This window comes from Geotrypetes seraphini, chromosome 11 (genome assembly GCF_902459505.1).
Source record: "Geotrypetes seraphini chromosome 11, aGeoSer1.1, whole genome shotgun sequence".
NCBI classification, from domain to species: domain Eukaryota; kingdom Metazoa; phylum Chordata; class Amphibia; order Gymnophiona; family Dermophiidae; genus Geotrypetes; species Geotrypetes seraphini.
The window spans coordinates 120,157,662-120,180,734 of record NC_047094.1 but is presented as its reverse complement, the minus strand read 5'-3'; the positions used below and the strand labels follow the sequence as shown (position 1 = coordinate 120,180,734).

At 43.7% G+C, this 23,073-nt stretch overlaps 1 protein-coding gene across 6 annotated transcripts in view; it reads left to right on the top strand.

The window, feature by feature from the left end:
• CDH22 (cadherin 22) overlaps nucleotides 1-23,073 on the top strand; it is a 393,963-nt gene that overhangs the window by 123,791 nt on the left and 247,099 nt on the right. For 5 of the 6 annotated variants that reach the window (XR_004536472.1, XM_033914507.1, XM_033914505.1 and 2 more), the window contains exon 2: nucleotides 6,364-7,697. The exons of the other annotated variant lie outside the window; for it this stretch is intronic. Coding sequence is in view for 4 of the 5 variants with exons in the window: in XM_033914507.1 (XP_033770398.1) it covers nucleotides 7,446-7,697 (252 nt within the window). In the remaining variant the exon portion in view is untranslated. The remainder of the gene's footprint in view (nucleotides 1-6,363; nucleotides 7,698-23,073) is intronic. 6 annotated transcript variants of the gene reach the window in all.

Below are 23,073 nucleotides of genomic sequence, written 5' to 3'. Positions count from 1 at the left end.
TGGTTGGGATACGATCGGTGAGCTTAGTGAATCTAGCCCTAAGTCCTGCTCCATCCCTAACCTCGCCCACTTAGGCCTATTGTACCGTTAGGCATAAGAGCATAAGAATTGCCGCTGTTGGGTCAGTGGTCTATCGTGCCCAGCAGTCCGCTCACGCAGCGGCCCTTAGATGCCTCCCAGCACCTACCGTATTTTCACGCATATAACACGCGCGTTATACACGATTTTACAAACCGTGTATATCCATGCGCGTTATATGCGTGAGCGTGTTATCCCCTTTTTTTTTTTACATAGTTCCCCCCGACGTCCGATTCACCCCCCCCCCCCCCCCCCCCGCAGGACCGCTCGCACCCGCACCCCGAAGGACCGCTCGCGCTGGAACACAAACCCGCACCCCCACCCCGAAGGACTGCTCGCACCCCCACAGCCTCCCCACCCCCCACCCCCATCATGTAGAAGTTTCCTACCGTTGTCCTGCTGCTTCCTCTGACGGTGGTCCTGCCCCTTCTCTTAGCCCTGCGTCTATGCTGCTTCCTCTTCCGGCGGTCCCGCCCTTTCTCTGACGAGCGGTCCTTCGGGTCCTTCGGGGTGAGGGTGCGAGCGGTCCTGCGGGGGGGATGGGGTGAATCGGAAGTCAGGGGGAGGGCATCAGGCTTTCAGGGTGGGGACAGGACTTCAAGGGGGAGAGGAGAGTTGGGGCGGGCTAAAGGAGAGTGGGCTGGCCAGAGGAGAGTCGGGGCGGGCGAAAGGAGAGTCGGGCAGCGACGGGAGAGTCGGGGCGGCATGCGCGGTATACAGGTGTGCGCAGTATATAAAAATTTATTTACATAAATTACAGTTCCCCGCGCGCTATACCCGTGTGCGCGTTTTACACGAGTGCGCGTTATATGAGTGAAAATACGGTACTTTTTTTAAAAAACCAAGATGTCATGTACCTTTTCTTTTTATCTGACCTCCTTACACATCTAGGGTGGGAGGGAGGGTGGTGGGAAATGTATTATTGTTTGTTATTCTTATTTTATTTATTGTATGGAAATTATAAATGTATATCTACTTTTATTAGTTAAGGGGGGAGGGGGGAGAAAATGAGTGTGTTTTAAATTATTTGCATATTTAAAGTGCGTTTCTTGATTTGTTGATGTTTAAATTCATTGTATCGCATTATTTATATTTTAAAATTAATAAAGATTAAAAAAAAAAAAACTAACTAATTTTTAAATGACATGGTCAAAAGTGTACAGCACAGGCAGCAGCCTGATAGTTTGGGGGGGGACGCAAAGTGAGAGAGAAAGAAGCATGGATCACAAAAAAGAAAACGCAGAGACTCATTTAGCTCTAGCACTACGTCCAACACTAGGGTTACCAGGCATCCGGATTTCCCCAGACATGGTGCTCCTTTTCGAGGACATGTCCGGGGGCTCCGAACGACTTTTAAAAACCCATCACATGTCCGGATTTTGAAAAGCCTCCCATCCGAATCGCGTCTGGAAGGGGCATCCGTGCATGGGTGGACCCAACGTGGTGACATCATTGCATCACGCATGCGTGAATGCCTTCTGGGGGGGAGGTTGGGAGGGGCAGAATAGGGCATGACAGGCAAAATGGGGCGGGCCTGTGGGCATGGTAACCTGGTAAACCTATCCAATACACCCTCCTCAAACGCCTCCGAAGAGAAATGTCATCTTATACGAAAGAGGACACTTTGTATATGTTATTTAGGATGAACACTTATAGTATTGTATATATGGCAAAATGTAAACCGTTTGACTGTCTCTTAGGTATGTTATCCCGAGCTTGTTGGGATTGAAAATGAATTACACAAATCAATTACCGCACCAATTAAAGCCAATTAAAACAAGTTAGGAAGCAGTAGGACACCTAAGTTATGGCGCTGTTTATAGAATATGGCCCACAGAGTGGAAATGGATGGAAACCACTATTCCCTCTAAGCTGAGTGGAGTCCTCAACCAGCAGTCCTGTCAGTCCTGTGTGTGTCTGGGAGAGGGGGGTGCTTTTCGCTATCACATTTTCGATAGTGAGGGCAAGTTCTGCAGGACTCCGAGGAACCTGTCGGTCCCTAGTGATTGAAAATACAATATTGAAGCGCTGCCCTCTACTGGCAGCAATGCGGTTGGAGGACTCCCGCTCAGCTTAGAGGGAGCAGTGGTGGAAAAACTTCTCCTAGCCTGCCATCCTTTCTCATTGCTGCTGGGGGGGGGGGAGAAGGGGGGAGGGTGCAGTGGACAAGTTGTACAAAGTGCAGCTATAGCTCAGTTCGCTAGCAGTGTGGCCTCTCTGGATCCTCTTAATTTTTTTTTTTTCTAGAGATCTCTATTTGAATGTTGACGACCCCACTCATCTCTCAAAGATTTTATTGATTTATTTCAAGGCTCTGCAGTCCACGGTTTATTATAAATGATGACCCACCTATAGAATATATTTATATTACATTTTCTATGAGTACTTTGCTTGTTATGCACAATATTAAAGCAATATGTATCTGCTGCCTATATAACGTATTACTGCAGCTGCCAGAAGGAATTGCAAAGGATAATGTAATTTAATATTTGCAGGACCAACAAATTAGCATAAATATCAATGCAGCGAACACAGTTCCATTATTGTCAAGGCCAGCACTGTGCCGGCGACTGAGAAGTGTAAAGCACTCGTTTCCTGCACGTTGCATGTAGGCTTGCTGATGAGGACAGGCTCTGCATTCAACGTACTTTTATAGACTGGCTGGGCTTTTTGTCTTCTGCAGTAGACTTGCTTTCAAAAACAAGCAAATTCTCAAAGCCATGTCAAGAGAGAGTGAGTAGTGGCTCGTGGCCAGCGGGGGGTGCTGGTTATGGGACGGAAATGGGAATGGATGTCGGAGCATGATAGTGCAGTATTTTTGTAGCGCCAGTTTTTCGTATGATTCTGGGTAATTCTAGTTAGATACAAACATCTGTGTCAGTTAAGGACCACGCCCAAGTAGAAACGTACGAAAAACGGGTGAATAAAAGTCTGAATAATAATATAGCTAAGGCCAGAGAAAAATATACTAAGGTTTAATATAAGGGAAAGCATAATAATATCTGTTTATGTACTTTACTGTTGAGCCAAATCATGGTGGAAATCATGATTACATGATTACATGGAATCCAGTTTAGGTTCTTTGTGTGTACTATATCTGTCCTGTCTTCGGTCACCATCTTGGGCCAGTGAATAGTATTCTGTCTGCTTTGTCCTCTCTGAGTTTTCCCGCTCCCAGCCTCGTGGTGTTAATTAACACCAGCTGTGCTTGCTTTAGACTGGTAAAGAAGGATCACGTGTCCTAAACTAAGATATAAAATGCATTAAGTATGAATGGCCGAGTTATGAATGGAATGAATGGGGCCCCTGGAGTGATTTGTGTGCCTGGAGTGGCTGTGGCTGTGTTGAACAAAAGGAATGAGTTTTGAAAAACATATTTATATATTTTTGCAATCTAAGAGAAATCCTGAGGCAACATCTGGGAGTAATTAGGTCAGAGACTCCTGCTCTTTGTGTGAGACTGTCAGCATAAAAGAGGAGGGGGAGATCAGCCCCTCCCCCTCCTCCTCCAGAGTAAGGTTTCTGTGTAAGGCTATGCAGTTTGAACCTGTCAGCTTAGGAAGAGTTTTTTCCTTTAGGGCTGAGCATTTCTCAGCACCCTGTTAATAAGTGTAGAATTCTTTTGAATATGTTATAATATTAATTCAGAAATCAAATGTACTGTTCTAAACTTTTAAACATGGAAACATGGAGGGATTTATTTTCCTTTGTCAAAACTTTTAAGACCACCTCTTTGGTATACTGATGATGTCACTAAGCCAAAAGTTATATAATAGAATGACCAGAGATAGGGGTTCGAGACCATTGTGAGAAGGCCAGCCTTTGGCCACGATGATGATCTCCCATGAGCGCAACGTAAGCAATTATGCTGTTCATTTGATCTAATAATGGAAAAATAGAAACAATAATTCAATAAATCTTGGTTATAATTTTTAAAACCTTGCGCTGGTGTCATTTTGCATGTATAATTATTTTCAAACCTGAAGCTTTCACAAATGGCGTCAATGACCCTTGCTCAAGAGAAATTCCATTGAGTCATGGCGTGTATATCACGCATGGACTTGCGTTGTCAACGTACTGTGAAATTGTTGTGGGTAGATTTCACAGTGGAAGCAAAACCCGGATGTCTTGACCCCTCCTAATCTAATCGTTAAGTTTCAAGTTTATTTTTAACTTTTTGAATCGCTTAATTTAATTTGCTAAGCGATTTACAAATAAAAAGAGAAAAAGGTGTACACTTTAGGTTAATTATAATAGATTAAATAAGTTTGACATACTAACATACAAACTAACAGATACATAAGGGAAGAAAGGGCAGAGCTACAATTGTATATATAAAAGGAAACATAAATGGTAAAAACAGCAGGTAAGGTGATTAAGATTAAAAAAAATAATAATATGATGATAAGTTAAAAGCGTCTTTAAAAAGGAAGCTCTTCAGAATGCCTTTAAAAAGTTTTAGGTCATTTTCCTCTCTTATATACTGAGGTAAAGTGTTCCATAATTGTGGGGCCATTACAAAAAAATATCAAGACGACGAGTTCTGATAACTTTTAGCGACGGAACTGTTAAAAGTTTTTGATTAGTGGACCTTAAAGAATGTGATGCACTATGTGGAATAAGTAACTTATTAATGAATTGAGGTTCGTTTGAGGACAATGTTTTAAAAACTAAAAGTAAAATTTTAAAAAGTAATGTGATGAGCGACGGGAAGCCAATGTGATTCGATCAGGAGTAGTGTAACATGGTCAAATTTGTTTTAGAAATTTCCTAAAGCTCGAGAGAAAAGGAAGAATTCTAATATTTACTGGAAGATCATTCCAAGTAGACGTAAAAGCATATGAAAAGGATCCAGAGATGTATCGTAAAGATTGTATGCCTTTGAGTGATGGAAAGGATACTTTATACATCTGAAAATTTCTTGACTTCATGAACCGTAATGAGTTCGACGAAACTGAGACCAAAGGCTTAAGAATTCCATGCAAAATTTTGAAAGCGATACTTGCACATTTAAACTGGATTCTGAAACCAGCTGGAAGCCAATGGAGTGCTTTCACAAGAGGGGGGGCGACACACGATCACGTGTCAGTCACGCGACGGTTACAGAATCGCACCTCCGGCAAAAGTAAGCACCGGGAAATGTAGGCAAGGGTTTTCCAGGCACACGTTTCCGGCGCCTACTTATGATGTGAATCGCGCCTCCACAGGTGCCTTAGGCCGCCAAATTCCACTTTCGGCGTTAGCCACGCCTACGGTAGCGCTAGGCGGCCTAAAACACCTACGGAGGCGTGATTCTGGGGCTGATTATTAGGGTACCAGTAAGTGATTTGAAACTCACTTTAAAACGTTTTTTGCTGAGCTTGGGCTCCTACTGGTGTAGGGTTACCGGACGTCCGGATTTCACCGGACATGTCCTCCTTTTGAGGACATATCCGGGCGTCCGGATGGCTTTTCATAACCTGACACTTTGTCCGGGTTTTGAAAAGCTTCTGTTGAATTGCCGTCGGGCAGGAGGGCATCCACGCATACGCATATGCGATGACATCATACGCATGTGCGCATGACATCCCGTCGCACCCACGCATGCATGGATGCCCTCCTGTCCAACGAGAACAGGGGTGGGACTGGGGCATGGCAGGGATGGGTGGAACTGGGCAGGGTCTAGGGGTCTGGATTTTCCAATCGGAAAATCTGGTAACCCTATACTGCTGCCTAAAAAATCTGGGCTTAACTGCTTAAGTGTCCCTAAAAATGACTGGTTAGCCCTGAACAGGAGATTTAAGTGACCAGAAGCCATTTCTAGCTGATTAAATTCTTTTGAATATCAAGCCCTATATAATAATAATAATAATAATTTTATTTAATTTTTATATACCGCCATACCGAAAGTTCTAGGCGGTTCACAACAGTCAAGGCAGTGCATACAATACAGATAAACACATCAATTAAAATACATCTAAAGAATCGGCGAGATTAAATGCATACAATATAAGTAAAATACAGCAATTTAAAAAAGAATAAAAAGGTAAATTGAGAAGCAAGATACATTAAGATATCAGCCTATCGAATAATTGTGTCTTTATCTGTTTTCTAAAATCAAGATAAGAGCTGAGAGGCATCAGGTAGGAAGAGATCGTAGGAGACTGTAAAAGGAATAAAGAGATGGATGGAAAGGGTGAGGTGAATTGAAAAGACGGGCAGAGCCATTGCTAAGAGAGGAATGAGTAAGTTTTGGAAAGGAAAGAAAAGTTGTGACAGCACTAATGAGCTCTCTCTTCCTTTCAGGCTTCCAGCAATGACTGCCCAGGACACCGTTTCTGCAGCTCTGAGTGGCATGACTTGCAGCCTGAGGTCGCAGGTGCCCGTGAGTAAGGCAGACCTTCTTCCGCCACCAGAAATCAGGGACGGGAGGAAAGTGATCATGCTGACTTCCGTGCTGGGTCTGCAGCCTGACCGATGGAATCTCAACCCTCTGTTCCGTGACGGTGTTTCCCTATCATGAACTGATGAATTCTAGACGTCCCCAGAATGGGTGACTACAATTCCGTTCAAATTTAGCTATTATATGCCAAAGTCCTCCCACCCTCATCTCCCTCATTTACATTTTCCCTGTAGAAAAGTAGTTGGTCTGTTTCCTGCTGGAATCAAGTTTTTTGTTGTTGTTGTTTGAACTGTGGCAGCTCCTTGAAACCCATTCTGCTCTGATTGAAGGTCAACTGGCAGGAAGATGGGAAGCTACGTCTACCGCAAGACCTGAACAGCTACTCACAAGGCCTTTCACCTCTAGAAACTGAATTTCCTTCAAGGAAAGGACTTGGAAAAGTGCTGAGGCCTATAGTATTGGTTCTACTTTTCCAGTATTGGAGTGTAACCCTGCAGCTCGGGGAATCCATACAATTCTATGTTTAGTGGTTTGGAGTTAAGAGGAAATCCATGAGACAACATGATACCGGATGAATTACCTTCCAGTTCCAGCATCACCTGGATCACAAATCTGTTGCAGAAAAAAAATTAAATATCATTAAAATTTTGTATGTCGTTTGGTTAAAATTGCTGCATCTTCTCAGGAAAGATTTCTTGTAGTTCCCAGAATGCTTCATGCCATGTGATGAGTTGAGCAGTTGTCTGTTCCCAGTGGCTGAAGGGTTTGGGGACAGTCCCTGAAACTAATGTTGGAATGTGAATCGCAGCCAATCCGCGTGCACAGGTGACAGGAACCTGTGCACAGGTGACAGGAACCTATCAAGGAAGAGGGTCAGGTTTTCAGTAATGTACTGCTAAAACCTAAAGCGGTTATCCCAGTGTGATCCCATGAGCACACTGTGCTGGGCATCCATGGCCTTGCAACATCTTTGTCCTGTGTAGCAATGTGGGATATGAAGAAGCTTGTTAAAGCCAGTCCCCAGGGTTTGATGATGATGGCACTCCAGGGTTATTTGTGGATCCTGCTGCTAATTTTCTGCACCCTGAGGTATTCTGGAACAATGTCGGTGGATATGGAGCAGTCGCAAAATAGCTTGGCAGCGACGAGCAATAGCCGTGTGAAACGAGGTTGGGTGTGGAACCAGTTCTTTGTGGTGGAGGAGTATACAGGGACGGAGCCTCTCTATGTGGGAAAGGTAATGTGAAACTTCCATCTGCATGCTGAGACTGTTTCCTTGATATTCACTGTGGCACTGAAACTTGCATAACCCGTTATCTGAAAATGGAGAAAAAATGAAATTCCAACCGGGTTGGTATATAAGAACATGAGAGTAGTAGCCTTACTGGGTCAGACCAATGGCCAATCCAGGTCACTAGTACTTGGCCAAAACCCAAAGAGTAGCAACATTCCATACAGAATCTCAAAGAATAGCAAGATTCCGGAATCCCAAAGAGTAACAAAAGATTTCGGAACCTCAAACAGTAGCAACATTCCATGCTACCGATCAAGGGCAAGCAGTGGATTCCCCCATGTCTTAATAATAGACCATGGACTTTTCCTCCAGGAATTTATCCAAACCTTTCTTAAAATTAGCTACGCTGTCTGATTTTCACTTTTTTCCTCCATTTTCAGGTTTTTGGTAGGTTTATTGGATTTTTGGGGGTTTTTTTTTGCTTTTTTGGGAGAATTTGTTCCTTTTGTCTATAACCCCATTATTTATTTTTATTATTTTATTTTTTTAGGTATTTATATACTGCCTATCAAGGTTATCTTAAGTAGTTTACAATCAGGTACTCAAGCCTTTTTCCCTATCTGTCCTGGCAGGCTCACAATCTATCTAATGTACCTGGGGCAATGGAGAGGATTAAGTGACTAGGGAGCAGCTGGGGTTTGAACCCATAACCTCAGGGTGTTGAGGCTGTAGCTTTAACCACTGCGCCACTCTAGAAATCAAAATGTAGTAAAGGTGAGAGCCAAGTATAGGACAATCAAGCCACTGTGACATCATTGAAGAGGTTGGTTCTTAGGCTTGGTGGAATGAGGCATTATGAAATCATAATACCAGCTCTGGTTATCAGAGGCTGAAATTTTTCACAATATTTATTCAATTTTCTATACTGTTTTCCCAGGGGAACTCGGAACGGTTTATATGAATTTATTCAAGTGCTCAAGCATCTTTACCTGTCTATCCCGGTGGGCTCACAATCCATCTAATATACTGAGTCACTGAGTGACGTGTCCAGGGTCACAAGGAGCAGCATGGGTTTGAACCCACAATCCCAGGATGCTGAGGCTGTAGCTTTAATCACTGTGTCACACACTCCCCCTTGCGTAACACACTTAAGAGAGTGTTTTTAGTTACTATATCAAGAGGATAAGATTGAATTTAGCTCATTTACAAGATTTGAAGAACATTTCAGGCAACTGATTAAGGGCCTCAAGGACTTTGGGGAGGCACATATGGCCCTAGAGCCACAAGTTGGAGACCACCTGCTATAGGCATTTCTATTAGTAGTCTAAAGCTATATCTCAGATGTCAACTTTACATGCTTGACTGTATGCAGGAAATTACGCCTTATTCATGCCAATTAGGTTGTTTTTCTTTCTTCCATCCTTGATGCGCTATCATTCTAGTGGATGAACACTCACTAGTCTAACATTCAGAGCCCACGCACTCTTCCCCGTTCTTAAGAACATAAAAATTGCCGCTGCTGGGTCAGACCAGTGGTCCATTGTGCCCAGCAGTCTGCTCCCGCGGTAGCAGTTAGGTCTAAGACCAGTGCCCTGAGTCTAGCCTTACCTGCGTACATTCTGGTTCAGCAGGAACTTGTCTGACTTTGTCTTGAATCCCTGGAGGGTGTTTCCCCCTGTAACAGCCTCCGGAAGAGCGTTCCAGTTTTCTACCACCCTCTGGGTGAAGAAGAACTTCCTTACATTGAATCCCTGAAGGGTGTTTCCCCCTGTAACAGCCTCCGGAAGAGCGTTCCAGTTTTCTACCACACTCTGGGTGAAGAAGAACTTCCTTACATTGAATCCCTGAAGGGTGTTTCCCCCTGTAACAGCCTCCGGAAGAGCGTTCCAGTTTTCTACCACCCTCTGGGTGAAGAAGAACTTCCTTACATTGAATCCCTGAAGGGTGTTTCCCCCTGTAACAGCCTCCGGAAGAGCGTTCCAGTTTTCTACCACCCTCTGGGTAAAGAAGAACTTCCTTACATTGAATCCCTGAAGGGTGTTTCCCCCTGTAACAGCCTCCGGAAGAGTGTTCCAGTTTTCTACCACCCTCTGGGTGAAGAAGAACTTCCTTACATTGAATCCCTGAAGGGTGTTTCCCCCTGTAACAGCCTCCGGAAGAGCGTTCCAGTTTTCTACCACCCTCTGGGTGAAGAAGAACTTCCTTACGTTTGTACGAAATCTATCTCCTTTTAATTGTTCTCCATACCTTGAAGAGGGTGAAAACCTGCCTTTATCTACTAAGGGCTCCTTTTACAAAGCCACACTAGCGGTTTAACGCGCGTAATAGTGTGCACTAAACCACCGGCCACGCTAGCCGCTACCGCCTCCTCTTGAGCAGGCGGTACTTTTTCAGCCAGCGCGGGGGTTAGCGCGTGATTAAAAGCCAATAGCGCGGCTTTGTAAAAGGAGCCCAAAGTCTATTCCCTTCAGTATCTTGAATGTTTCGATCATGTCCCCTCTCAGTCTCCTCTTTTCGAGGGAGAAGAGGCCCAATTTCTCTAACCTCTCGCAGTACGGCAACTTCTCCAACCCCTTAACCATTTTAGTCGCTCTTCTCTGGACCCTTTCGAGTAGTACCGTGTCCTTCTTCACTCAACCTTTTAACCCTTTTCATGTTTATTTTTGTGATCCACTATGAGCTTTTTTTTTTTTTTTTTTTTTTTAGTTAAGTGAAATATAAACCCGCATATTAGATTAGATTCCTGTTACGATCTACAACTTGTACACTTCTCTCAAGCATGTTTAGATCCATGTCTATATTTACATTACATTACATTACATTAGTGACTTCTATTCTGCCTGTACCTTGCGGTTCTAAGCGGATTACATTGGAAGATAACTGGACATTTCCAGGAAATTACATTACATTGGTAGGTAGCTGGTTTCAGGTTACATAATGAGGTTTTAGGTTATATTTTGTGATAAAGAGAAGAAGTTACCAGAGGGATGGGTAGTTTGCGGGAAATTTGCAGAGGGAAATTTGGACATTTCCAAGAAATTACATTACATTGGAAGGTAGCTGGTTTCCGGTTACATAGTGAGGTTTCTGGTTACATAGTGAGGTTTCAGGTTGTATTTTGTGACTGAGCAGTTACTGAAATGACACTGCATACTTTAAAGCCATCTGCCTTGACCTCTCTGAAAAAGCAGAATATACAGTAAATGATAATTAAAATTTTCTCTGCACTCAGTGTTACCATTATGTATTGTTAATAAGATTATATTATGTATATATGAAAAATGAATGGAAGAAATGGCATTACAATTAGTACGTACTATTATGGGGGCAGGGAATGGGGCGGAGCTTGGGTGGATCTGGGCTGGAGCTTGGGCAGGGTCTGAGGCAGAGCTTTGGGGGGCCCCACCCCCAAACAAAAAAAGTGTTCTGTTGCCTATGCAGAGGCATGGCTTTGTCAATGCTTTCGAACATAGATTTATAAGAGTGGGTGTTGGGGTTATTACATTACCTATATGAGTATATGATGTGCTATTGTGCTTCATTAAGGTGTTTCCACTTGTCACTGTGGAGCAAGTACAATAAGAGTAGGGAGAGAAGTTTGGAAGACACACTAGTCTGTGTGCATGACTTTGGGGGTCTTTTACTAAGGTGCCTATTTAACGCGTGTTAAATGGTAACACACCCATTATATTCTATGGATGCATTAGCATGTAGCGTGCCCTAATTCGGCTAGCGCGCCTTAGTAACATACCCCCTTATGGTGCTTATAGGAGGCAGTTAGATGTTGTTAGGGTGACCAGGTTACCCATTCCAGACAGGAGACATTTTGGCCACTCCTTGTTTTTAAAATTCCATCCCAAAGCAGTACTGCAGGTCCCATAATGCACCAGGATGAGGTTGGCAGAAATCCAGGAATGGCCCATAAGTCTTCCTTCTGGAATGGGTAACATGGTCACCCTAGATATTGTAGACGTTGGGAATGGAGCACTTGCCAAAGTTTGCCGGCTCCCCTTGCCAATCCCATAACAAAGAGGAAACAATATCTGAATGTCCAGTTACCACAAAAGGTTTAGATGGAAATTCAGTCTTTGATTTAAATTGTTTTATTTCGGATTCATTGTGCAAATGATTGGGCAGTGAATTCCAGAGAGTAGGGGCAGTGACAGAAAAAATATTGCGACGCAACGTGTTGATTAATCTTAAGGAAGGTATGACAAGAAGATTTTGTGACATTGAACGAAGCATTTTAGAGAATTAAAAGGAATTAAGTATGTTAATAAACTCCGGTTGATTATTTAGTCTTATTGTAAAAGTTAAAAGTAATGGTCTGATTCTACAGAGTATAATGTAAAAAAAAAAAAAAAAAGGTTCGTTTATAGTAAATAACTTGCTGGATCTAGAATCCTTTAACAAAATCTAAAGCATAAACAGCTGCTAACAGGAAAGACCAGCATTTGTTAAAAAAAAAAACATTATGAAACAACTTTATCTAGGCAGAGTTTTTTCTCCATTACTGAGTAGCAACTGCCCTTAGAGTAAGTACAGCATTGACTCCTCCGATGGCAAAGCAAAACATTCCCTTAAACAGACCATTGGATGCTTAGTCACTTTCATTCCTTTCATTAATTAAATGTTATTTATATATTTAATCTGGAGAACTCTACAAGAATATGCATATCAGTTCAGTAAGTCCCTTCTTCAAAGAACTTGTAATAAGAACATAAAAATTGCCGCTGCTGAATCAGACCAGTGGTCCGTCGTGCCTAGAAATCTGTTCCCGCAGCCCTTAGGTTTAAGACCAGTGCCCTAACTGAGACTTACCTGCATACGTTCTGGTTCAGCAGGAATTTGTCTAACTTGGTCTTGAATCCCTGGAGGGTGTTTTCTCCTATAACAGCCTCCAGAAGAGCTTTCCAGATTTCTACCACTCTCTGGGTGAAGAAGAACTTCCTTACGAAGCTTAGGAAGCTGTGGAACCACGGGGTGGGAGGGGATGTGCACAGATGGATCGAGCACTGGTTGTCGGGTAGACTGCAGAGGGTCGGAGTAAAGGGACAATACTCTGACTGGCGGGGAGTCACGAGCGGTGTGCCACAGGGATCGGTGCTGGGGCCGTTACTTTTCAACATATTTATCAATGACCTGGAAAAGGAGGCAAAGTGCGAGGTTATAAAATTTGCAGACGATACCAAACTGTGCGGCAGAGTTAGGTCCAGGGAGGAGTGTGAGGACCTGCAAAGGGACCTGGACAAGCTGGAAGACTGGGCAAACAAATGGCAAATGCGCTTTAACGTGGAAAAATGCAAGGTCATGCATATAGGGAAAAAGAACCCGTTGTTCAACTACAAATTGGGAGGGGCATTGTTGGGAGACAGCAGTCTTGAGAGAGACTTGAGTGTGCTGGTGGATGCATCACTGAAGCCATCTGCACAGTGCGCAGCAGCCTCGAAAAAAGCCAACAGGATGCTGGGCATCATAAAGAGGGGCATAACAACCAGGACGCGGGAAGTCATCATGCCATTGTATCGAGCGATGGTGCGTCCGCATCTGGAATACTGCGTTCAATATTGGTCGCCGTACCTCAAGAAGGACATGGCGGTACTTGAGAGAGTCCAAAGGAGAGCAACGAAACTGGTAAGAGGGCTGGAACACTGCCCGTACGCCGAGAGGTTGGATAGGCTGGGGCTCTTCTCTCTGGAAAAAAGGAGGCTCAGGGGAGATATGATAGAGACCTTCAAGATCATGAGGGGCATAGAGAGGGTGGATAGGGACAGATTCTTCAGGCTGAAGGGGTCAACAGGCACGAGGGGGCATTCGGAAAAACTGAAGGGAGATAGGTTCAGAACAAATGCAAGGAAGTTTTTTTTCACACAAAGGGTCGTGGACACTTGGAATGCGCTACCGGAGGAAGTGATCAGGCAGAGTACAGTACAAGGATTCAAACAGGGATTGGACGGATTCCTGAGGGATAGGGGGATCGTGGGATACTGAGAGAGGTGCTGGGATGTAACACAGGTATAGAAAGCTAACTAAGTAATAAGTATAGAAATCCAACCAGGTCGTGCATGTGCAAGACCGGAGGGTTAGGACTTCGATGGGAAGATAGGACTCAATGGGAAACCAAGGTGGCAAGGGGGCCCCTTCTGGTGACTCAGACAGGCCGTGACCTGTTCGGGCCGCCGCGGGAGCGGACTGCTGGGCAGGATGGACCTATGGTCTGACCCGGCGGAGGCACTGCTTATGTTCTTATGTTCTTATGTTCTTACGTTTGTACGGAATCTATCCCCTTTTAATTTTAGAGAGTGCCCTCTCGTTCTCTCTACCTTGGAGAGGGTGAACAACCTGTCTTTATCTACTAAGTCTATTCCCTTCATTATCTTGAATGTTTCGATCATGTCCCCTCTCAGTCTCCTCTTTTCAAGGGAGAAAAGGCCCAGTTTCTCTAATCTCTCACTGTACGGCAAACTCCTCCAACCCCTTAACCATTTTAGTCGCTCTTCTCTGGACCCTTTTGAGTAGTACTGTGTCCTTCTTCTTGTATGGCAACTAGTGCTGGACGTAGTAATCTGAGTGGATCAGACATAAGAAGGCGATAAAGAAGACAGTTCCGTAAAGGGGCACCTTTGTTTAGTCGCAGAGTGGAGGAGAGTTCTAATGGTTAGAGTAGCGGGCTGGTATCCAGAACAGCCCGGGTTCAAATCCCTCAGTAGTTATTTGTGTCCAGTGGGGGGAGAGGGTGGTCCACCCGGGTGTGGGCTTCCTAACGGGGCGGCACCCTTTCTCCTCTCCATGCTTTGCGTCCCTTGATTTCTTCCATACCTTTTTTAACTTACCTGGTGCGAGTTTGCTGCCCACATCGGCGTGCTCTCTGGCATCACTTCTGGGAACCGTGCCTAGGAAGTGATGCCAAAGGGCAAGCCGACACTGACATGGGCATGCTGCTTACACTGGAGAAGTTAAAAAGGTACGGGGAAAGAGAAGGGGGCATGTGGCTGGGGTGGAGGGTGGGGGAGGGGTGCCACCATCCCAGGCGCCGCTCAGCCTTTCTAAGCCACTGCTAGTGTCTTTGGCCAGTCACTTAGGGGCTGATTCTGTAAGCAGCTCTTGCCGCGGTAGGTGCCTGCCATGTGCCAATCGCTGAAAGGTGCCGTTCCCAGAATCGTCGTTTGACAGGACCCTAGGCACTGAAAATGTAGGCCAGGGTCAGAATCGCGGCCAACAGTGCATAGTGACGCCAAAGTCCAGTGCCGCCCCCCTAACCACACCTACCTCCGGGCTTCGGCATCATTATGCGCTGCTAGCTGCCAGGGGCCTCAGCGTTGGTCCTGGAGACCGCGTAGCGGCACCTTTTTTTTTTTTTGTAATTACTTTTTAATTGGTTTTAAACAATGCAATCAGCTACCACGCCATTTAGCACCAATTAAAACAATTAAGTTAGGCAGTGGTAGGCGCTGTTTACAGAATCATGTTTAGTGGTACCACGAATTTAGGTGAGGGATTTAAAGGCCTACATTTTTTGGGGAGAATCGCGTTTAGTGGTACCTAAGTCACACTCCACCCATAAAAATGCCGACTAAGGCATTCGGCACTACTAAGTGCCATGCGATAGGAACCTACCTTTTCTAGAACTGGGTAGAAGCCTGTTGCCTAATTACATATTTTTTTTCAATTATTGAGGCTATTAAGGGGATTTTTCCAATTAAGTTAGACACCCTTTAAAGAATCTGGCCCTATGTGTTGATTTTTTTTTTCATGGGTGATACTCTATGGATTGGGGCTTTGCTTCTGGCTCATAATGATGAGCCCCTGTTTCATCAGCTGTCATAATCCTGTGAAGAAATTCCTCACCTTCATTCTTGTATGAGGACAGTTGCTGACAGATTTTTAAGTCTTGAAGCTTTCATTTCTGCAGCCAGCAAGCGAGAAACCCATCTGGTACAAATCCAAGAATATCGATAATTTTACTCGTACGTTCCTGTGAAGTGTCAATCATGTCAGCAATTTCCTTCTGAGTGATCCTTCAATTGTCCTTTATGAGTTCAGCAACCTTTTTCATGTGAGTCTCGTCTGTTGCTGTCGTGGGTTGTGTCCACTTCGTTTCTGATCACACAAATCAGCCTTTCCCGGTCCACAGACATTATTTTTGACCCAGCAATGCACAGCACTCACATCAACATAGGCATTACTGTGAACAGCCTGATGCGATGCCGAATTTCAATTGGAAGGACTCCTTCGACAGTCGGAAATTCTTTCACAGCGTGCTGCTTAAATTTGCACCAAGTGCTCACCGTATACCTTGATTGCAGGAGCACTAGCAAGATAAGTCTCTTCACACAGACACTTCTCATCAACTGAGGGGAAGAAATAAATTTCAAAGAACAAGTGAGCATGTGCAGTGCATCAGTGCTGCCACCTGTTGAACTATGGTAGAGGCATTATTTTTCATTCAACTCTCATATATATATACACATAAGAATTACCGCTACTGGGTCAGATTAGTGGTCCATCATGCCCAGCAGTTCACTCACGCGGTGGCCCTCTGGTCAAAGACCAGCGCCCTAACAGAGACTAGCCCTACCTGTGTACGTTCCGGTTCAGCCGAAACTTGTCTAACTTTGTCTTGAATCCCTAGAGGGTGTGTTCCCCTATGACAGACTCCGGAAGAGAGTTCCAGTTTTCTACCACTCTCTGGGTGAAGAAGAACTTCCTTACGTTCCCCTTTCAAATTTAGAGAGTGCCCTCTCGTTCTCCCTACTTTGGAGAGGGTGAACAACCTGTCCTTATCTACTATATTATTTGTAAACAAAGAAGCAACTAGCAGGGAGGAAATACTTTGCAGAATAGCACTTGGTTGCTCTTCAATGAAGACTCTCGACAAAGTATTCAAAGTCAAGGTGATAACACTCCAAACGAAGAATAGATTTGTCCATTCACTCATTTTCTCAGTGGTCAGTTAACGGATGCGAAAGCTGGACACTATGGAAACAAGACAGAAAGAAGATTGACTTATTTGAGCTTTGGTGCTGAAGAAGGACTTTAGGCGTGCTGTGGACTTCCCGAACAACTAACAAATCGATTCTGGAAGCCCAAATGATGAAGCTGCAACTGTCTTATTTTGGTCATACCATCAGAAGAGAGAGATCACTGGAGAAAGGGCATCGTGTTTGAGAAGATCGAAGAGGGCAACCTGAAATCAGATGGCTGGACAGATTGGAAACTACCATGGGGATGACGCTGGAGGACCTATCCGGACTAGCACAAAACCAATTTCTTTTTAAATCCGCCATTCATGAAGTCGCTAAAACTTGAACACGAGTCGATGGCACCTAACAACAACAATTCAGACGAATAGTGGTTTAAATTTGAATACAAATAATTCGGGGCATCTCTACTGTGCAAAAACCTACTGAAATAACCAATTGATCTCTGATTTCACGATGCTTCTTTATTATTGTTATGTTAATGCTCGACATTATTCATAATCGGCCAAATAGTAAAATGTGCTATTTGGTTCAGCTCTAGTACAAACTGACCCCCACCATGTCCCACTCCAAAATTGGCCAAAAGAAAACAATATATGAAAAGCTTTTCAAATATTATCAGTACATGTCTGTCATGTACAGGCCTATTCAGGCTTTAGCGTGGGTTTTGGCGTAATTAAAGCATGTTAATTGTCACTAACATGCATTAAGACTTGTTAGCATAGCTTTTAATGCTATGAAGTCTGGGAGCACTTTCTTCAAGCACTTCTAGTCAAAATGATGATTTAATATACCACAGGTTTATGACCAAGAGTGGAAATTTGAGCACTCGGCTTTCCTTTCATTTTTCAGTAGGTTATATATCTGTACAAATTTTATTAATATCTTGTCTAATCTCCGAGCATGGCTTTTAATGCCAAATCAGGTGCGATGCACAGTGAATGAGTTACATCACCGGCAATACATGTAAATTGCTCATTTCTACTGTATGAAAAAGGATTACGTTAACCCTTTGAAAGCACACTGGACTCAGAATTATTCTATGATATCTCCATATGCAGTTAACGTACTTTAAACTCTTTCTCTTCTCTCTTCCCATATTTTTTTAACTCTGTAAACCGTGTCGCGCTCCACTTCAGTGGCGAAGATGCGGTATATAAACCTAAGGCTTAGTTTAGTTTAGGTTAGCTCCATGAAATGGAAGTCGACGCTATGAGGATGTTTATGTCTATTTAAGATTTGATCTGTCGCTCCTGCGTTTTACTGACCTAAGCGGTTTACAAAGTTTCAAACTAAAATGAAATTAGGTACTTGAAAAAAAAAACGACCCTATCTGTCCCAAAGACTCACAATCTAGCTAAAGTACCTGATTAAACTAAAAATATGTAATAACAACATATAATACATTGCCAAGATCAAAATAATAGAAAATTAAAAAGAAAAGAAAATAAATTTAAGAGATAGAAAAGTCTCTGAAGCGGTCTGATAGCAAACGGTCTTAATACACTTCACAGATCTGTCACTGGCAGAGCTTGAGAGCATCAAAGAAATGAACATTTCTAAAACATAACCACTAAAACTGTTATAGGAAATAAATAAACCCAAATCAACACGAATCAGTACAAATTAAGGCAGATTGCGGACCCCATTCCATTATTCAATTCGGGAGAGCCATTTGAAAAAAAATGTGCTTTTAGATGTCTCTTAAAATTTTGGAAATGATTCCTTAACTCTACTGGTAAATTGTTCCACAATATTGGAACCAAGTAGAAAAATGCGCCATTTCTGGTTGAGGCCAGGTGAGCCTTTGATATATGGGGAAGAGCTAATCTACTGTCATTTAAAGATCTCAACGAGCGATTAGGTGTGTAAAATAACACTAGATTAGAGAGATATAATGGTTGTAACTGAAATAATGTCCTTAAAGGAGCCAACGTATACAAAAATATCCCCTTTCTTTTACAGTACACCCATTAAATAATAATCCTCCATGTCAGGAAGCACACTTTCTTGTGCAGTCGGGGGAGGGGGGGGGGGGACCTAAGATTTCTGGTGCTCTAGTGGCACAAGCAACTAGCCAGTTTCCCTCTGTCCTTTACCTGGACTAGGACAAAAGGTAGAAAAGGAAGCTTCCCAATAAGCCCTGACTCTAGTGTGACTATTGGACTACCCCTCCCCCCCAACACATCCTTTGGATGCCTTGATTTTCTATAAGAAAGGTAATATCTACTATAATAAAACCCTAAGCGCATGTGCGCACCCTTACCTGCGTGTTCCATGATCCCTGATCTGTAGGTCCTTGGCCGGCAGGAGTGCGCATGCGCGAGGCAGTTGGTGATACAGGTAGGGAATGTTTTCTTTTTTTTTTTCCATGCCAGCCCTGATCCCATTATAGTATCTATTGTTGTCCAGTTGAAGTCCGAGGGGGCAACGAAGAAGGCGGAAAAAAAAGCGGGAGGAGGAGGGCGAGACCGATGCCACCACTCTGGAGTTTTCCGGTGAAGTGAAGTGCGCTTTGTCCAAGGCTGGGCGGCCTACTAAGACCTCACCAGATGGAAGGGAAGTGCCGCAGCTTTCGTCTTTCATTCACAGAGAGGACAAGAAGCCGAAATAGACGCGCCCACCGGGGCCCCACTGGATCTCAATTAGAAGAGGTCCGGTGCTGGCAACTTGGCCCAAAAGCCGTCAACAGCACTACAAGTCCCCCCCCCTGCACCCCAACTTCAATTGTCAGAAGACCCGGTACAGGGCAAATATTCAGACAAAATTTGACCATCGGAAATGAAGCGAAATAACTGTCAGATCTCTCATGTGGATCCATCCAGTCATAATTTGGGGGAGGGAATGCTGCTGTGGCTGCTGCACATTAAAGTGTGTGGGGGGGAGAGAAAAATTGTGCTGCTGCATAAGGGGCAGGGAGAAAGACAGATAGAAATAAAGACAGACAGCGGGAAGGAGGGAGACAGAAAGAAAGGAATAAAGACACAGGGCCAGGACAGACAGACAAAAGGGGCCAGGGAGAAAGACAGACAGAACGAAAGACAGCGGGAGTGGAGAGAGACAGCAAGAAAGAAAGACAGACAGACATATATTCTAGCACCCGTTAATGTAACGGGTTTAAAAACTAGTATAGAAATAAAACAGAGGAAATAAAGTAATACCTTTATTGGACTAGCCTAATGCATTTTGGGGTCCTTTTACTACAGCGCGCGCTAAACGCTAACATGTCCATAGGATATAAAGGGCCCCTTTATGATTAGCTTTCAAATGTTGACAAATATCAGTATACAGTATATAAGGGAAGCATGAAAGCGTTCCAGTGATAGTTTCATGGGAAGAGGGACAGGTGGTTGGGTAAGTAGGAGGCAAAGAGGTGACCGTTTAAATTTCTTTGGGTTCATAAACAACGGCGTGAAAGACAAAGGCGCGCCCGGACAATTGAGCGCAGTGCGGAGGCGCACGCTGCTCTAAATTACTGTTTTTAGGGCTCCGACGAGGGGGCATGGGGGGATCCCCCCCACTTTACTTAATAGACGTCGCGCCGGTGTTATGGGGGGTTTGGGGGGTTGTAACCCTCCACATTTTACTGTAAACTTAACTTTTTCCCTAAAAACAGGGAAAAAGTGAAGTTTTCAGTAAAATGTGGGGGGTTACAACCCCCCACAATGCCCCCACAACGCGGCGCAATGTCTATTAAGTAAAGTGGGGGGGTTCCCCCCAACGCCCCCCCCGTCGGAGCCCTAAAAACAGTAATTTAGAGCGGCGCGCACCTCCGCGCTGCGCTCAATTGTCTGGGTGCGCCTTTGTCCCGGCACGCTTTTGACCTGACACCTTTCTTTGTAGTGTGAAAGGAAACCAAGGCCTTTAAGGCCTGTCTGGTAGGTATCAAAATATTTCATCATTTTAATTTAATAATAATAACTTTATTTTTCTATACCGCTATAGTCAGATGACTTCTAGGCGGTTCACATCGAAAGAAGGCTGGACATTCAGCGAATTACAAATGTGTGAGGGGAATGTTGCAGAAGAAAGGGGGGGGGAGGGAATGTAAGCGGGGTTGAGAGGGGAGGGGATGTGACAGGGGGGTTGGGATTGCCTGAGAGATTGTTTCGGGTTTGTAGGGGAAAAAAGCGTAGAGCGAAAGTTGGTCTGTTTAGGTGATGAATTTGTCAAACAGAATGGTTTTGATTGATTTTTGGAATGCGTGGTAGGTCTGTCTGGTTTTATTTATGTAGTTTCCCAGCCAGGATTGTTGTCTGTTAGCTTGGAACATGAAGGTCTTACGTACTTGGGCTGTCTTAAAATTTCCTTTTAGTATTTTCGATATCCAGAATAAGATTCATACCACTATAGAAATGCTATACCATAAAAATGTGAATAATAGTGGTCAGTCAGTGTGATCCACAGTGTTCTAAGTTACATCATAGCACCACCTCACTACCACCAGGAATAGCTAAATAAGTATAATATAAAATATCCAAAGTGTATTGCGATTTTTAATATGATATATCTGTGTAAGTCAATCCTAGTCTTTAGCAACTGGCCTGTTTCACCAATTCAGCACCTTCGTTGCACTTTTTGCATTGAATGATACACACCACATTAGAAGATGAACATGTGAAGGATCCTTTTATGCTGAATGTTTTTCCCATGTGAGTGACCGTGGGAGCCTTTGAGATGTGCTCGCACAGTTTGATGCTCGCCACACCGCAAGGATGTGTGCCATTCTCTGTAGGTTGGTATAGGCCGTTTGCTTTTTCCCAGTTTCTGTTTCAGATTAGGTGGCTGACAGAAGGCCAGCCCAGGTGTTTCCTTTAGTAATTCATCTTCTTGTAGATAATAATAATAATAACAGTTTATATACCGCAATACCGTTAAGTTCTATGCAATTTACAATAGATTAAGCGAGGTACAAATTGATTGAATTTAAGAGGGGAGAAGAGGAGAGTTAATAGGACCGGAAATGCGTTGTTGAGGAGAAAGAGATTAATAGGACAAGAGGAATCACTATGGAGGAGAAAGAAGATGAGTGGGTCAGTTGTCTAGATACTTTAGGACAGAGGAATCACTATGGAGGAGAAAGAAGATGAGTGGGTCAGTTGTCTAGATACTTTAGGACAGAGGAATCACTATGGAGGAGAAAGAAGATGAGTGGGTCAGTTGTCTAGATACTTTAGGACAGAGGAATCACTATGGAGGAGAAAGAAGATGAGTGGGTCAGTTGTCTAGATACTTTAGGACAGAGGAATCACTATGGAGGAGAAAGAAGATGAGTGGGTCAGTTGTCTAGATAACTTTAGGACAGAGGAATCACTATGGAGGAGAAAGAAGATGAGTTTTTAGACGTTTTCTGAATTCCTCATAAGTAGTGGGCGAAAGCAGTTGATCTAGGTCTTTAGGACAGAGGAATCACTATGGAGGAGAAAGAAGATGAGTGGGTCAGTTGTCTAGATAACTTTAGGACAGAGGAATCACTATGGAGGAGAAAGAAGATGAGTTTTTAGACGTTTTCTGAATTCCTCATAAGTAGTGGGCGAAAGCAGTTGATCTAGGTCTTTAGGACAGAGGAATCACTATGGAGGAGAAAGAAGATGAGTGGGTCAGTTGTCTAGATACTTTAGGACAGAGGAATCACTATGGAGGAGAAAGAAGATGAGTGGGTCAGTTGTCTAGATACTTTAGGACAGAGGAATCACTATGGAGTAGAAAGAAGATGAGTGGGTCAGTTGTCTAGATACTTTAGGACAGAGGAATCACTATGGAGGAGAAAGAAGATGAGTGGGTCAGTTGTCTAGATACTTTAGGAACAGTTGAGTTTTTAGACGTTTTCTGAATATCTCATAAGTAGTGGGCGAAAGCAGTTGATCTAGGTCTTTACCCCACAATGCTGCTTGATGTGAAAGAAGGTGTTCATGGTGTTTTTTCAGTTTACAACCTCTAACTGGGGGGGGGGGGAAATGAAGTAGGAATGAGAGCTTCTCTTGTGTCTGTTGGCAGAGAAGGAGAAAAGGTCAGTTATGTATTTAGGGGCAAGTCCGTTTAGCGCTTTAAAGCAGAAGCAGGCGAATTTAAACTCATATTAGATCTCATATTTTTCTAGCTCTGGATTTTATGTCACTGCCAAGGGTTTTCTTGTCCTTGTAATGCAATCGGTTTTCTCTGGGCATTTTAATCTAATCTAATCCAGTCTGGGATTTATGAGTCACGCTATGCCTAAAAAGGTTCAAGGCGACTTACAGTAGCATTTAAAGAGCTATAATACCTATAAGGATCTCACTGGAGCTGCATTACAATACAATACGAGATAAGCTAGCATTATTGTAAGAATAGTGCCGTGAAGTGTATGGTAGACGTAGCTTAGTCCTAAGGTCGCGTGGTTGATATTGGGTGTTTTAAGG